The sequence below is a fragment of the Lacerta agilis genome, chromosome 15 (assembly GCF_009819535.1).
Source record: "Lacerta agilis isolate rLacAgi1 chromosome 15, rLacAgi1.pri, whole genome shotgun sequence".
NCBI classification, from domain to species: domain Eukaryota; kingdom Metazoa; phylum Chordata; class Lepidosauria; order Squamata; family Lacertidae; genus Lacerta; species Lacerta agilis.
In genome coordinates this window covers 19,609,241-19,623,197 of record NC_046326.1, presented here as the reverse complement: position 1 = coordinate 19,623,197, position 13,957 = coordinate 19,609,241, and the positions used below count along the sequence as shown (strand labels likewise).

Genomic DNA, 13,957 nt, shown 5'->3' with positions numbered 1-13,957 from the left:
TTGCAATCGAAAAGGCTGCTGAAAACAATCTGGAATCATATTTGGACCAACCAATGGAATTTAATTTGTTGCATATTTTACAGGGAAGGCCAATTGCAACAAGCCAACGCCCATCCATGCTTGGAGGTTACAATCTATGAGAGAAGGATGAAGGCAAGGCTTCCCAAGTCTTTTTTGCTGCTCTGAACCCGGCAGGGCTAAGAGAGCCTGGGAGATCTGAGGAAGCGAGCCGAAAGGAGGTCTCTCGGCTCGCGCCTCTCCTTTTGAAAGGGAGCCCCCGGCCACGCCCCCAGCCGGCTGATTGGCCGGTTGCCTGCTGACGCGGCCGGGGACTCCTCCGAGCAGCGAGGGACAAAGTCCCCCGCCCACAGGAAGTGGGGAGAGCGGCTCTGCAGTCCACCGCAACTCCTCCCCACAAGGAGGTGGAGCGGATTTCCTGCATCCAGGACTGGGGACAACAAGTGTGCAGCTGGGAAGGTAGGCAGATGGAAGGGATTGAGGGGTGTGCTCAGGGTTCCTATTTCCCAGCAGTGGGGAATCTTTTCCAGCCCGAGGGCCACATTATGTTCTGGGGCAGATTTCTGGGGGCCGCATTCCAGTGGCGGGCATGTCCACAGGCAAAAGTGGGTTGACTCAATGAGTGTAAAGGCTACCTTTGCGCAATATACTAGTTTCTACACACTCAAACCACCTGTCTTTAACCTCCAACCTGGCAAGGGAGAGGCAATATCCTAGCTCAGTGACACATTCTGGCCAGGCAAGGAATGGCTGAGGAGGAAGTATCACCTGGAGAGAATCCTGAGGACCAAATACCACTAAGGAGCTGGTGCCATGCTGCCTGCCCACTAGCTGGTAGATTTTTCATCTCCAGCTGGGCATGGACCCAGGTGTCAATGGTTCTCAACCACTAGCTACTTAGTAAAAGGCTGGCTCCAGAACGTGACTCTGTGGCTGGCTTGGTGACACATTACACGACAGGGCAAATGCTCATCCACTGGGCTTATGGCCCATCTTCATAACTGGATTTTCATAAATGTCCCTGCCAATTGGATGGACGTTATGCTGGTTCAGCAATACAAAGCAAATATGATAGATGGGACCAGGCGACCCATGTCCGCAGTTGTGTGTGGCCTAAAGGATGTGGAGAAATTTCATATAGAACCTTTGCCAACCTGGTGCCCTCCAGATGTTTGGGACTACAGTTATACCTCCGTGAACGTCCGCCTTGTCTAGCGTCCATTCCGGCGAACGTACCAGAAGACATCCCCTCCTTGAAGAGCGGGAGCCGTTTCCCACACTTGAAGAGGGGCGTGTCTGGCCCCCTGCACCAGCCCCTATCCGCTGCCATGCCAAGCCCCTTTGCCGGCCAATAGGGCTAGCTGGGGGGCGGAGTCTGGCTGCATTTAAGCAGCCGCGGCAGCGCCATTTCCCTATTCTGCTTCCTGCTTGCATCGGATCACCCTCCCTCCCTCCCTCTAGGTTTTGCTAGGCTTTTGACCTTGCTATGGGCTTCGGTTGGCCGCCTTGTTTGCCCAAGGGGCCTGGTAGGAGTTTTTTTTTTATCCATTTGGCAAATTGGCACCGGCCTCTTGGTTTTTTCACCCACCTCGTAGCAATTCATCACAACTTTATGGTATTGGCGGTTAGGCATTGTAATATTTAATATGTGATGTATATATGTTGTGTGTTGGAGGGCAGGTTGTGGCCATCACCTACCTCCTAGGGGTATCCCGTTAAGGGGATTCGGCGGTCGTGGATCCTGTCCGATGCCCTGCTGGTGGCTAGGGCCATGGCACGACCCCCGGTGACATCAGGGGAAGCTTCCAGTTGTATTTGCATCAACAAGCTCCTCCCACTGGTCGTTAACCCTAAGGTGACTCCCCGCCGAGTGGAGTGAAGTCAAGCGTTGTGCTCTTCTCCAATGCCTAAAGCCAATACCTGTCACATGCTATAACCAATAAAGTTGTGGCCTTATTTTCCCCATTAACCTAAAAACTTGTGTCCTTGTGTTTTATTTACTCCACGTGGGTGGCGGGTCATCGACTCGCAACAGGTTACTTCTGGGTTTGCCTCTTGCGCATGCGCAGAGGTGCAAACCACTCCATGCGCGTGCGCAGATGCAGCGCTTTGCCCTGCATCCTTTTTGGCTAGCGGTTGGGGCTCCGGAACGGAGCCCGGCCGCAAAACAAGGTACGACTGTACAGCTCTCACCAGCCTCAGCCAGCACAACTGTTCTGGTTGGCACCTCTCAGACGTTTTGAACTACGGATCCTAAAGGCACCAGGTTCCCGGTGGCTGCTATAGTAAACTAAAGAAATGAAAGAACAAAATTACGGGTGCTGCTTTCTCAGTCTGTGGAAGAGGAAGTTTTAAAAATGGTGAACGGCACGCACAGTGAAAGGAGAAGTTTGAGTCTTGGCTGGTGCTAATGTAAAAATTGCTCAAGCTGTCAAACAGGGGAGTTGAACAAACAAGTGGGCCCAGCAGTCTTGAAGTCAGCACAAGAGGGTTTTCATCTGTGACCCTTCCTCTACATTTAGAAAAAGCAATAAAAGTATCCAGTGTTACTTTAAGAGGCAAGAGGAGCTCTGTATTCAGAACAAGCACTCTCCAACTCAAAGAGACGGTGCTATCCTGTTCCTATCTTATTTGTAGGGTTTCCATGGGCATTTGGTTGGCCTCTGGGTATTCCCACCTCACTATTTTCAGGTGGGATTAAATTACATGCCGGCAAATTCAGGTTGCACAACAAAACCTCTTTCTTTCTTTTTTTTAAAAAAACAGACTTTTAGAGGTAAGGAAGTGACAGGAAGATGTGCGGGATAACATTTGCTTGACACAGTGTTGTCTAGCCCCCTAGCAAACAAGTTGTAGTGAATGCTGAATAAACAGGTTGCCTGGAAGTGACTTGTGGGAAGAGGATTTGGGAGCCAGGCTCCCAAATGTTCTTACATTAGCTATGGCTGAGCTTCATAGAACTGAGGTCTCTTAATGGCCACCGATCTTGAGTGACCAACCAGATGCTCATCATGAGTTTCCTTTTCCTTTTCTATTTCTTGCTCACAAGTGCAGAATATGTGTCCCTTTTTCTTTCTGCTGCCTTGTGAGGGGGTATTCCAGGAGAAAAAAAGCAGCTATGGGCAGGATGTGGGCTTTTGTGGCAGTCTGTCCCCTGCAACCCATGACACGGGCACTGAACCCCAATCCCTGACAAAGTAAGGCGCCATTTTGGAAAAACCGCTCTCTGCTTCTCTTGTGTGGTTGGTGGCTGTGTGTGTTACTTCTGTGGCGAAGCCTTTCCCTGCTGGTTGTCAGAATTAAATTTCTGGCCGGCATACTTGTGGGTCCTTGATTCAGAATTATTATGTTGGCAAAAAAGGTGCATGTGATTAACTCTTGTTAAGATGAGGCTTTTGGAACTTGGGAAGGTCAGCAAGTTGAAAAAGCTGAGACGGTCACTGAAGGCAATGGTGGTCTTCTCCAACCTTCCCCTTTAGGGGTTCAGGTCTTCTCAGAGGCTTCTTGCTGACATATCCTGCTTCTGGCCTTTCCAGAGGCATCTGGGGGGAAAACACCTCCTTCCCTGCAGACCATCCTAGGCGTTAGGATCAGCTGAGAGGGCCCTATTGGTAGTTCAACCACCCTCAGAGGTTTGGAGGTCGTGGTGGAAGCCTGGGAGAAAGTCTCCTCTGTGGCAGGCCCTAGGCTGTGGAATTCCCTCCCTAAAGAGGTCCATCTAACATCTTCATCATATAGTTTAAATTCAGTGTTGCAGATGCACCTCTTTACCCTTGGCCTTGACATCTAACGGACGTGTTTTAGGACCCACCCTGCTATTGTGACTAATTTGTTTTAAACTGTTCTTAATGCTGATTTTTAAAATTGGTGTATGCTGCCCTGGGACCTGGTGGTGGGTTGGTCTCTCGCTGTTTGTGGAAGCAGTGTCTCAGTAGCACATGGAAACAACACCGGTGTCTCTCCCTCCCTCCCCAAATCTGCTTTGTCCAGATAAAGCAAAGAACATCAGCAGAAGTAATTTGGGATTTCCTTGTAGGATGGAGTCGGGAAGGGGGTGGGGTAGGGGCTGGTACTCTAATCCCACCAGCTAAATGCACATGTAATGCCATATATACACGTCCGAGCCTTTTCTGTTTGTTGTCTGGATGAATCAAACCCCAGCAGATGTTCAACAAAAGGGCTATATCCCCCCAGACGGGTCCAGCATCCTGCTTGGGGGATCTGTGATGTCATCGCGGAACAAATGGGAGGTGGGGAATGGGTGGGCAGGATATGGCTGGTGGTGAGGAGGAAGAAGAGAAGAGGGTAATTAGAGCAACCTGGCAGGTCTGCCCACAGCTGGGGTTGAATAGGAACCTACTTGTGTAGGGGCCTAATCTCCGGATCCTCCACCTGTTCCCTTGCAAACAGCATCTGGAAAGTCACTTTAGTGGGTGCAGCCAATTTCCCTTTCTTGGGCTTGATAGAAACAGCAGCCTCTGTGTGTGCATCTTGGAAGGAAACACAGCTGCTGTTTCCCCCCATCCTTCCAAACTTTAAAAATAAGAATAAAATCCCCGGGCCAAGATAGATCTGGGAAAAGGCCAATTATGTGACTCACGAAAGGATTCCTACCATTCACCTGTGAATTTTTGATCAATTTTATGTCTACTTCTTTTTCGAATTTGATCTTATCGGCATTTTATTATGAATATTTTATATTGTTCTATGTAAACTGCTTAAAGGGTTTGTTTTTTTGCTGATTAAGGGTTATATGCATCTTGATGGGAAAATAAAGAAATGCGCCAGCCTCTGGGAAATGGAACAAGAGAGAAGATACTTTTTTTTTTTTACAGTTTTTACAGAGGCAACTAGTCTTCAGTATAAAATAGGGGAAGCAGTTTTTGTTTTGTTTTTAGTGTAATATAGAATTCCTCACATGGTGTTGGTTTGAGGGTGGGATGGGATACAGGGTGTGTGGCTGAGTTAGCTAGTCATACTGGCTTCTTGCATAAGATGGAAGCCTCTTCCAACTGAAGAGACACGCTATCATGAACTGGGAAACATTCATAAAGGAAGTGTACTCTGCACATGCTCTGAGGTACTTTGCTCGTAGGGTTAGGATGGTGATGATTATACACTCTCTTCCCTTTCCACACTGGCAGCCCTTTGATGCTCAAGGGGTACATTTGTAAGCTGGTTTTATACCCATTTTAACAGTCATGGCTTCCCTCAAAGAATCCCGAGGCTTTCCATGTAGCCAAGGTGCTGAATATTTGGCAATGGATCCAGAATAGTTTCCTAGAGAGAGACAAATGACTATTGAACCAATTTAAAGACTTTCGGGGGTAAATATGGAATGACCTCTCCAGGAGTCTCCAGGGGAGCGGCCTTCAGAGACCAGCCATCCTCCCTGTTGCCAAGCAACCAGTACAGTCAATAGGAAATTCACATAAACTTATTGATACTTGGAGGGGACTGTGGGGGATTCTTTTCTAATTTGTTTTAGTGATGTGAAAATGCCTCTTTAAAGACTATGCTTGCTACCTGTAGTTTTTAAAAGCATTTGTATTTTTTTTAAAATTAATCCTGTCTGTTTGCGGTTAATCTTTTTTTTAAAAAAAAGTTTTTATTGATATTATCCAGAAGTGTGGGTGCTGTGGACCCCCAAATATTGGTGGACTTCATTTATCTCTGACCATTGGCCATACTCCTTAGGGTCCTATCTGCATTATACATTTAGAATGGTATCGTACCACTTCAAACAGTCGCAACTTTCACGCAAGGATATTGGGAACTGTAGTTCGTAGTGCTGTGAGTTGTCAGGGAACTGCTATTCCTCTCAGAGAGCTACAATTCCCAGAATTCATTGGGAAGATGGATTGACTGTTAAATCGCTCTAGAAACTATAGCTTTGTGAGGGGGGAAAGGGATTGCCTAACAACTCTCAGCAGCCTTGACAGGATTCTTTGAGGGAAGACATGACGGTTTAAAGTGGTACGATGTTGCTTTAAATATATATTGTAGCCAGGACCTAGGACTGATGGGATTTGGAGTTCAACCACAACTGCAGGACCACATCATCTCCACCCCTGGATTAATGGGTGTGGACTGTGGTAAAAGTACGATAACATATTATGGGGAAAAGAACAATTTCTCCTTTGCTTTTAAGTGGGTGTGGTACAGATGTGAAATATTGCAGGGTATGTGAGTTGTACTCTCTTTTTGGGGTGGGGGTGGGATGCTATTGTCAATTTATTATTTGGTTCGTATTCAGACAATTAATGGTATGGATTTTAATTGTACAGATATTCAGGTCATTAAGTGGTTAGATTTGATGTGTGAGAAAAGCATTTTTTAGATTATGTGTGAGAAAAGCATTTTTTTAGATCATGTGTGCAGGTGTCACACCTGGTGTCTCAGAAGGGTTTATGTCCCAGGAGGCAAGGCTTCTTCTGAGATGAACCTGTGAGGTCTCCCTCCCCCCCCCTTTTTTTTTGCAAAAAGGCTCCGAAATTGGCAATCAAAATAATTAAGAGGATGGTTGCTTCTGAATACCAGTTGCTGGGAACCCCAGGAGGGGAGAATGCTGTTACACTCATGTCTTTCTTCTAGCAGCCAGATTATTATACTGTATTCTTATAAATACTTGTATTTTATTTTATTTTATTTTTTTAAAAAAATGTTTCCCAAAAATGTAACCATTTAACCAACTAGATGTTGCAGCTGCTGATGCTTAACATTGGGTGAAGAGCTTGCAAGGAAGGGAGACTGAAATAATATGTGGAATAAGTTAGTCTTGCAAATATTATGGGCTTTTGCCTGCTAGGAAATTCACATCATGGGCATTGCATTCCTTCTTTCACTTGTTGGAGGTCCAAAAAAAGAATACAGTGGACCCTCTGGATACAAACTTAATTCGTTCCGGGGGTCCGTTCACACCCCAAAAATAACGTAAATAGAAGTGTGCTTCTGCGCATGTGCGTGGCGAAACCCGGAAGTATACATTTCCGGGTTTGCCGTGGCCGTAACCCAAAGATTCCATATCCAGAGGAATACGTAAGTAGAGGTACGACTGTATATTTTCCCAGAGAGGATTGGAAAGGGAGCACAAAGCTTACTCTCTCTAGAAAGCAGCTGAGGTGTTGCCTGGTGTTCTACCTCAATGTTTCCTCCCCTCTTTCTCTCAGGAGGAGCGGATAGCAATGTGGCAGTCTATATGCCGGATTTGGTGGAGGCAAAGCTTGGGGACACAGCCATTATAAAATGCGAGTTCGCCCTCCCAGAGAATGGCAGCTACGTTTACGTCAACTGGTACTCGGTGAGTCAAAAGAGGGTTTGGGAAAGGTTGCTTTGGGGAGAGGGTTGGGAATGGAGAAACACCACAGTCCCCTCCTTAACTTGTGAAGGCATGAAGTGCATAACGGGCCAGGGACATGTTCTCTACCCTTGTTCCCAACTTCCCTATGTGCATGGGCTCCTCTCCTGACCTTCTGTTGAGTGTGGAAGGTTGAAGAGGGCTTCTAAGTGCATTCTGCTTAGAGCAGTGTTTTTCAACCACTGTTCCGTGGCACACTAGTGTGCCGCGAGATGTTGCCTGGTGTGCCGTGGGAAAAATTGTGTTTATTTGATTCCTATTCAAGAGAATTACTTTATATATAGTCAATATATGCACAGAGTTAAGTTTGTTAACATTTTCTAATGGTGGTGTGCCTCGTGATTTTTTTCATAAAACAAGTGTGCCCTTGCCCAAAAAAGGTTGAAAAACACTGGCTTAGAGGACCTGCTTAGAACCATCCCCGCAGTCTGGAACTCTGCACCACCAGGGTTCGGAATTAGGCGGACGCTTCTAAGTGCATTCAGCTGAACATGCATAGAAAGCCCCTTTTGATGCAATGTGTTAAGGTTGGGGATAGGGCAGCTGTCGAACCCTGCATGTATTGGGGATGTTGTGATGCCAGTGCATGGGCACCTAGTTCCTTACACACCTTTTTCTTGAGTATTTTAAACTGAACACCTAAAGAGGACTTGCATCCTTGTGCTTTCATTGGGCTCAACCAGAGTTGAAAGTGAATGGAAGCTTTTGAGTGATGCAGAGCTATTTGTCACTCTGGAGGAACACTCTGAATCATGGGATCATAGGATTATAGAATTGGAAAGGACCACGAGGGTCATCTTGTCCCAACCCCCTACAATGCAGGAATCTTTTGCCAAACATGGGGCTTGAACCCACAATCTGCAATTAGTCCCTTCACATTCCATTGTGCTTGTCCACTTTATCCAAAACATGATCTTGTGTGTTAATCATATTCCACTCTCCCTGGTCTCCCTTTTAAATCCCATTTTTCAGCAACCCTTTGTTGTGTCTCACTGAAATCTCTCATTCTCTGCTGGCACCAGGTCCCCCTCTATCCCCATCTGCAATACCCTTGTATTGGTTCTTACCTCTCCTGCCAACCCTATGTCTCTAGCCTTACAGTGCAATTCCTTTCGTCAGGGGGCTTTACTGTGTTAAGCTGAATGTGGGAAGACTCAGGATAGACAAAAGGAAGTACTTGACGCTGCACATAGTTAAACTATGGAATTTGCTGTGACAGGATGTAGTGATAGCTGCCAGCTTGGGCAGTTTTAAAAGGGGATTAGAAAATTCACAGAGGACAAGAATATCATAACTCCTATATCAGAGGCAGATTGCTCTTTGACTACCACTTGCTGGTGAACACAAGTGGGAATAAACTGTCGCACTCATATCTTCCTTGTGGGCTTCCCATAAACATCTGGTTGGCCACAGTGGGAACAGAATGCTGGACTAGGTGGGCCTTTGCTCTGATCCAGCAGGACTGAGTTCTTATAGGCTTTCCCACACTGCCATCGTGTGGCAAATCACCCACTGGGCAGTCCCTCTAGGAGGAAAAAGCTCCTCCAACATGACCTAACCCTGTTTCAAAGAAACTTCAGTAAACCAAATTTGGGGTTTATTTGAATGAAGGCATTCTATAACTGTAGGCACCTGGCAGCATCTCATTCTAACATTTTAACATTTTAAATACTGGTGAATTTTTAAGTAAACTTTCATAATTGGCTAGATTTGCACCACTTGTGCGTTGCATTTATCAAAACTCTTTAACTGAATGCAATGCACAAAGCAACCGTGTTGAAGACACAATAATAGTCAAAGCCTATGAATGCCTGTATGGAAGTAAGTCCTGCTCAATGGGACTTAGTCCCATAGGATTGTGCCCTAAAAAAATTCCAGGGTTTTTAAAAAATAGGGGCAGCTGTAAAGCACATCCTAATGAAGTTGTGCAATGGAGTGTTGGCAGCTAAAATGAAAGTGATTTATTGTGAGTTTCTTTTCTTTTTAAATAGATGGCACTTTTTGCTCTTCAGTATATTTATTTATTTCTTATTTCTTATTTCACAAAATTTATGTTATCACTTGATTGTAAGAAAACCAAAGTGGTTGACAAAAATATAAAAAACACTAAAATTCTCAGTAAAGCACAGTTAAAGGCACTTTAAAATATTCATTCTGAACATCAGTGCAGCAGAGAGAGCATGCAGGCATTCAGGAAATCGAGATCAAGGGAAGGCTGTTTGTGGCAGGAGCAATCTATGCACTATGCTTATTGGTTGGAATCTTGTGACATCAGAAAGAAACACACGCTTCCTGTTCCATTCATAAATGGACTGAATGATCTTTTAAATGTGTAAGCACAGACAGCTGTTTAAACAGCAGCAATGGTAGAAGTTGAGCTTCATTCATAGAAGAGGGCCAAAACTGGGGGGGAAATGCTTCAAACTCCTCCTGCGTGTTGCCCACCTTCCATGCTTCTCCCAGCTATTTGCAAACTTGGATGTCCCTGTGCTCCTGAACAGCACCTAGACTTCTTTTAATTTCGGAAGTCAGGACTCTTAACCCTTCCTGGCCTTCTCCACCCATGGACAGCTGGCAAGTCCTGTTGCCACAGGTGCTTCTCTCTCTTCAAACACACACCCTCTATTTACTTGGCATTGGCCACTGGCAGTAGGGCATGCATGGCCTTGGATGGGAGGGGCGGGTTTTGCCCTCTATTTGTACTGCGGCATTGTAGTGTGTGCTATCTCTCTCTCCCTTATGTTTTAGATGGAGAAGGGCAAAATGGAAAGGAAGAAGATTATCTACATGGTCCAGGGCAAAGAACACCAAGATGAGCCTTACAATGACCGGTTAAGCATCACGCCTGATTTCTTCCTCAAGATTAGCAAGGTGGTCCTGCAGGATGCCAAGAATTATGTGTGCCAGGTGGGGTTCGGCATGCACGGCGTCGCTGAGAACCGGAGTGAACTGCGCGTCTCCAGTGAGTGGTACTGGGGGCCCCTTATCCTACAACAGGTGCAATACACAGTGTTTTTGCAACCCAGACCTTCCTTGGATTGCATACCTTGCTGGATTGCAGGTGGGCATGTGCTTAACTGTCCACAGGCAACCTCACAGCACCCCCCTCATTCCAACTAGATTTGTTGCTAGTCACTGGGAGGCACATTCTGTGGTTGCTTCGCCGCTGTGGTCCCCTGAACCTCGCAGAATGGCTGCGCGCCTGATGCGCAGTTGCACCAAACTTTTCTTCTTTTTTAATGCCCCCTCTGTCCCTGCTATCATGACACTTTCTCTACGCTCTTGGCACTTGTTAGTGCCACAGTCGTGGGTCGGTTTGACATTTGTATCCCACCTTCCTCCCATGAGGGAACCCAAGGTGTGGCGCACGTTTGGTCCCCACATACTGATCAGACTCGGGTCTCCTTACGTTTAGAAAAGGTGGCTGCTTCAAGCGGCTTCAGAACGCACCCTGGGACCCAAACTTTGTTCTTCTGCAGGTTGGTGGCAGCCTTTTGCACTGGGGAGGCTGGGTTTTAACCCACTTGCGCTAATATTTATAGAGGTCAGCCTTGTAAATAAGCCCACAAAAGTTGCCAGTCTGTAATTATTGTTTATTTCATGGTGACCATGGAGGAGGGGAAAGACCCTCCCTTTGCACCTAGCATGGAAATGCAGACCATAAGCCAGGCTAGTAAAATAATTGCCTTCTGCCAGCCACCTAGCAGAGGAGGAACACAGTGAGCCATCCCTCCTTCCCCCCAGACCAGCATGGAAACTGGGTAGGCTAGCAGAAGAGGGACAACCAACCAACCCATCTCTCCTCTACCTCTTGAGTTACTAAATGCAAGGCTCGAGATTGGGCCTTCCATGCGCATGACACTCTGCCAAGAAGAGGAGAACAGGACCCAAGGAGTTTACATCTCTAAGTCCAACACTGGGGCAGGGGAGGGAGAAGTGGCCAGAGGATGAATACATGGTCATTTCAGTTAGCACACTTAAGTTTGGTTACGGTAGAATATGGGGTCCGCCGAGGTTGGTTTTGAGGAGAGATTTGAAGGAAGTAAGAGAGATGGACTCGTGCAGGTTGTATTGGAGTCTGTTCCAGGCTTATGGTCAAGAAGGGGGGGAAAGAGTGAAGCCTTTTGAAGAGGGGAAATACCTTTGAATGGTGGTGTAGCCAGAGGAACGAAGGTCATTGATGGGGGTGAGTTAGGATATGAGAGCAGAGAGTTGATGGGGCACTGAAGGTAAGGGGGCTTATTGTGTGTTGCTTCACCTTTTTTTGCCCGTGGGGCTTATTGCACAGTAAGAGGACATGCCCAGCACAGTCTAGGCTGTGGTTGTTTTATTCCCTTCTGGCTCACCACTTAGCCCCGCCTGGGCGCTTTCCTCTTTTAGAAGCTCCAGAAAAACCTGAGATTCAGAAGACTAATCGTGGCATCAGCACAGGAGACCCTCATTTGAATGAGGTAAGATCTGTGCCGTGTTTAGTGCACCTGCAGTTATTATTATTATTATTAATTACCTGCCCTTTTACCATAAGGTCCCAAATTAAAATACAACATTAAAAACAGTTACAGGTGGGTAGCCGTGTTGGTCTGCCATAGTCAAAACAAAATAAAAATTTCTTTCCAGTAGCACCTTAGAGACCAACTAAGTTTGTTCTTGGTATGAGCTTTCGTGTGCATGCACACGAAAGCTCGTACCAAGAACAAACTTAGTTGGTCTCTAAGGTGCTACTGGAAAGAAATTTTTATTTTGTATTAAAAACAATTTAAAACTTGCAAGTAGGGAGGGAGATGGTCTTTCACATATTTGGGTCCGGAGTTTTTTAGGGCTTTATATGTGAGCACTTTGAATTGGGCCTGGAAACAACCTGGCAATTGCGCTTCACAAAGTTGGATTTGGTATCTGGCACAGAATTCTCCACCCCTAGCCTTCTCTGCTTATTAATTTTTTTTAAAAAATATACACTTTGCAGGTTTGTAGTTATTTTGGTCCAGCGGGCAAGTTTGTAAATGTTGAGATGTCTCCAAAACTATATGGGTTCTGAGTAGGATTACCAGTGGTCAGTAAAGGGTTTGGGCTTCCTTGCTCTTGTTTGGGCACAAAGTAGACAGTACTCCTTGAATTACACTCAAACCAGGCTAAATCTAGACCATAGCTGTCAACTTTTCCCTTTTCTTGCGAGGAATCCTATTCGGAATAAGGGAATTTCCCTTTAAAAGGGGGGAAAGTTGACAGCTATGACCTAGAGGCAAATCCTAGCCCTTTTGTCTCATCTAGCAGTATTCCAGTAAGAATGGAAAGGGAGAGGGAGTGGCAGTGCACTGAGACTCCGCACACTGACCACCTAAAGCCCAGGCCAGAGTTCCCTTTGCCTGGCATTTTGTATGTCCAAGTTTTTTCTTGCCAGCCAGGAGGGCCTAAAGCCAAATATTCTCAAGAAAGCCAAATTTGACTATTGCTAGCAGTAAGGGAGATGTTGCAGTAAAGACTACTTTTTTGCTGAAGTTGCAAGAAGGTAATTTTAGCACCAAAAAAAATCACTAGGAGTACAACCTGAATTGGTACGCAGTGGGGTGTTAGAGGCTTTGCACAGCCCACAGCTATCAAGATGTCGTAAAGGAGACTTATGAGCCAACTGCCCAGCCTTGATTTATGGAAGTGATGTTTTGTTGCACTAGCAGGAAGCCTTTGTGTGTAATCTGGTCTGGATCTGGAATGGAACAAGATAAATCAGTCTGGGATTTGAACCCCTGGGCTATTAAGGTCTGAAGAGTATGGAGTGTTTGAGTCTGTCGGTCTGTCTTTCAGATTGCAACCTGCACCAGCCGCAATGGCTATCCAACACCAACCCTCACATGGTACAAGGATGGAGTCCCTCTGAAGTTGGATGGGAATGGTGAGTCATTAGCAGGTGAAGCTAAATCTATTAAATAGACTCGGAGGCATAGAAAAGCCGGGTACAGTCCAGGAGCTATTACAAGGCAAAGGGTCTGCAAGAATTAAGCCTGGTCTAGGCACAAGGGCCAGAGTTCACAAGTCCGAGATCCATATCAAGAATTCCAGGGTCGCACAGGAGCTGTGATGTTTTTTCTATCAAGTTTCTCTGCCTACCCAGCATGTTTTTAAGCAAAGATGGCCAGCTACTCCTCACGAGAAGCCCTGTTCCTATGGAGGCTCCAAACTGCTGCCTTTGGAGGGATGTGCCTCCTCTTTTTTTCCCTGAGTTGCCATTGTCATCTTCTTGCTCCAGTGCCTGCAGTTCCTGGTCTGAATCAGAGCCCTTCAAGGGAATTGTGACAATAGGCCATGGTGCTCCAAAAGGCAGAGTCTTGGCTGCAGAACAGTATGAGTAATGATGGGTGAATAGTACAAGTTGGGGCAGCTCAGCAGGGGAAGGAAGGGCTGCCTTCATGGACCGGCATCTCCATCACCCATCCTCGGGTCATTGGCAGCTCCCTCCATCCTCGACCTCTGGAAGAAATGACTTAATTATCCTTAATTATATTGAGTGGACTGTAATCGTAAGCTGCCATGGGAGTTGATCTTGCCTATAAAGTGGGTTATAATATGTTAAACGATACAATATGGGGC

At 46.2% G+C, this 13,957-nt stretch overlaps 1 protein-coding gene across 3 annotated transcripts in view; it reads left to right on the top strand.

The window, feature by feature from the left end:
* The window catches only part of MCAM (melanoma cell adhesion molecule), a 52,795-nt gene that overhangs the window by 21,760 nt on the left and 17,078 nt on the right, over window positions 1-13,957 (top strand). For all 3 annotated transcript variants that reach the window (XM_033171553.1, XM_033171552.1, XM_033171551.1), the window contains exons 2-5: window positions 7,188-7,318; window positions 10,124-10,337; window positions 11,756-11,826; window positions 13,175-13,262. In XM_033171553.1, the coding sequence (XP_033027444.1) occupies window positions 7,188-7,318; window positions 10,124-10,337; window positions 11,756-11,826; window positions 13,175-13,262 (504 nt within the window). The remainder of the gene's footprint in view (window positions 1-7,187; window positions 7,319-10,123; window positions 10,338-11,755; window positions 11,827-13,174; window positions 13,263-13,957) is intronic.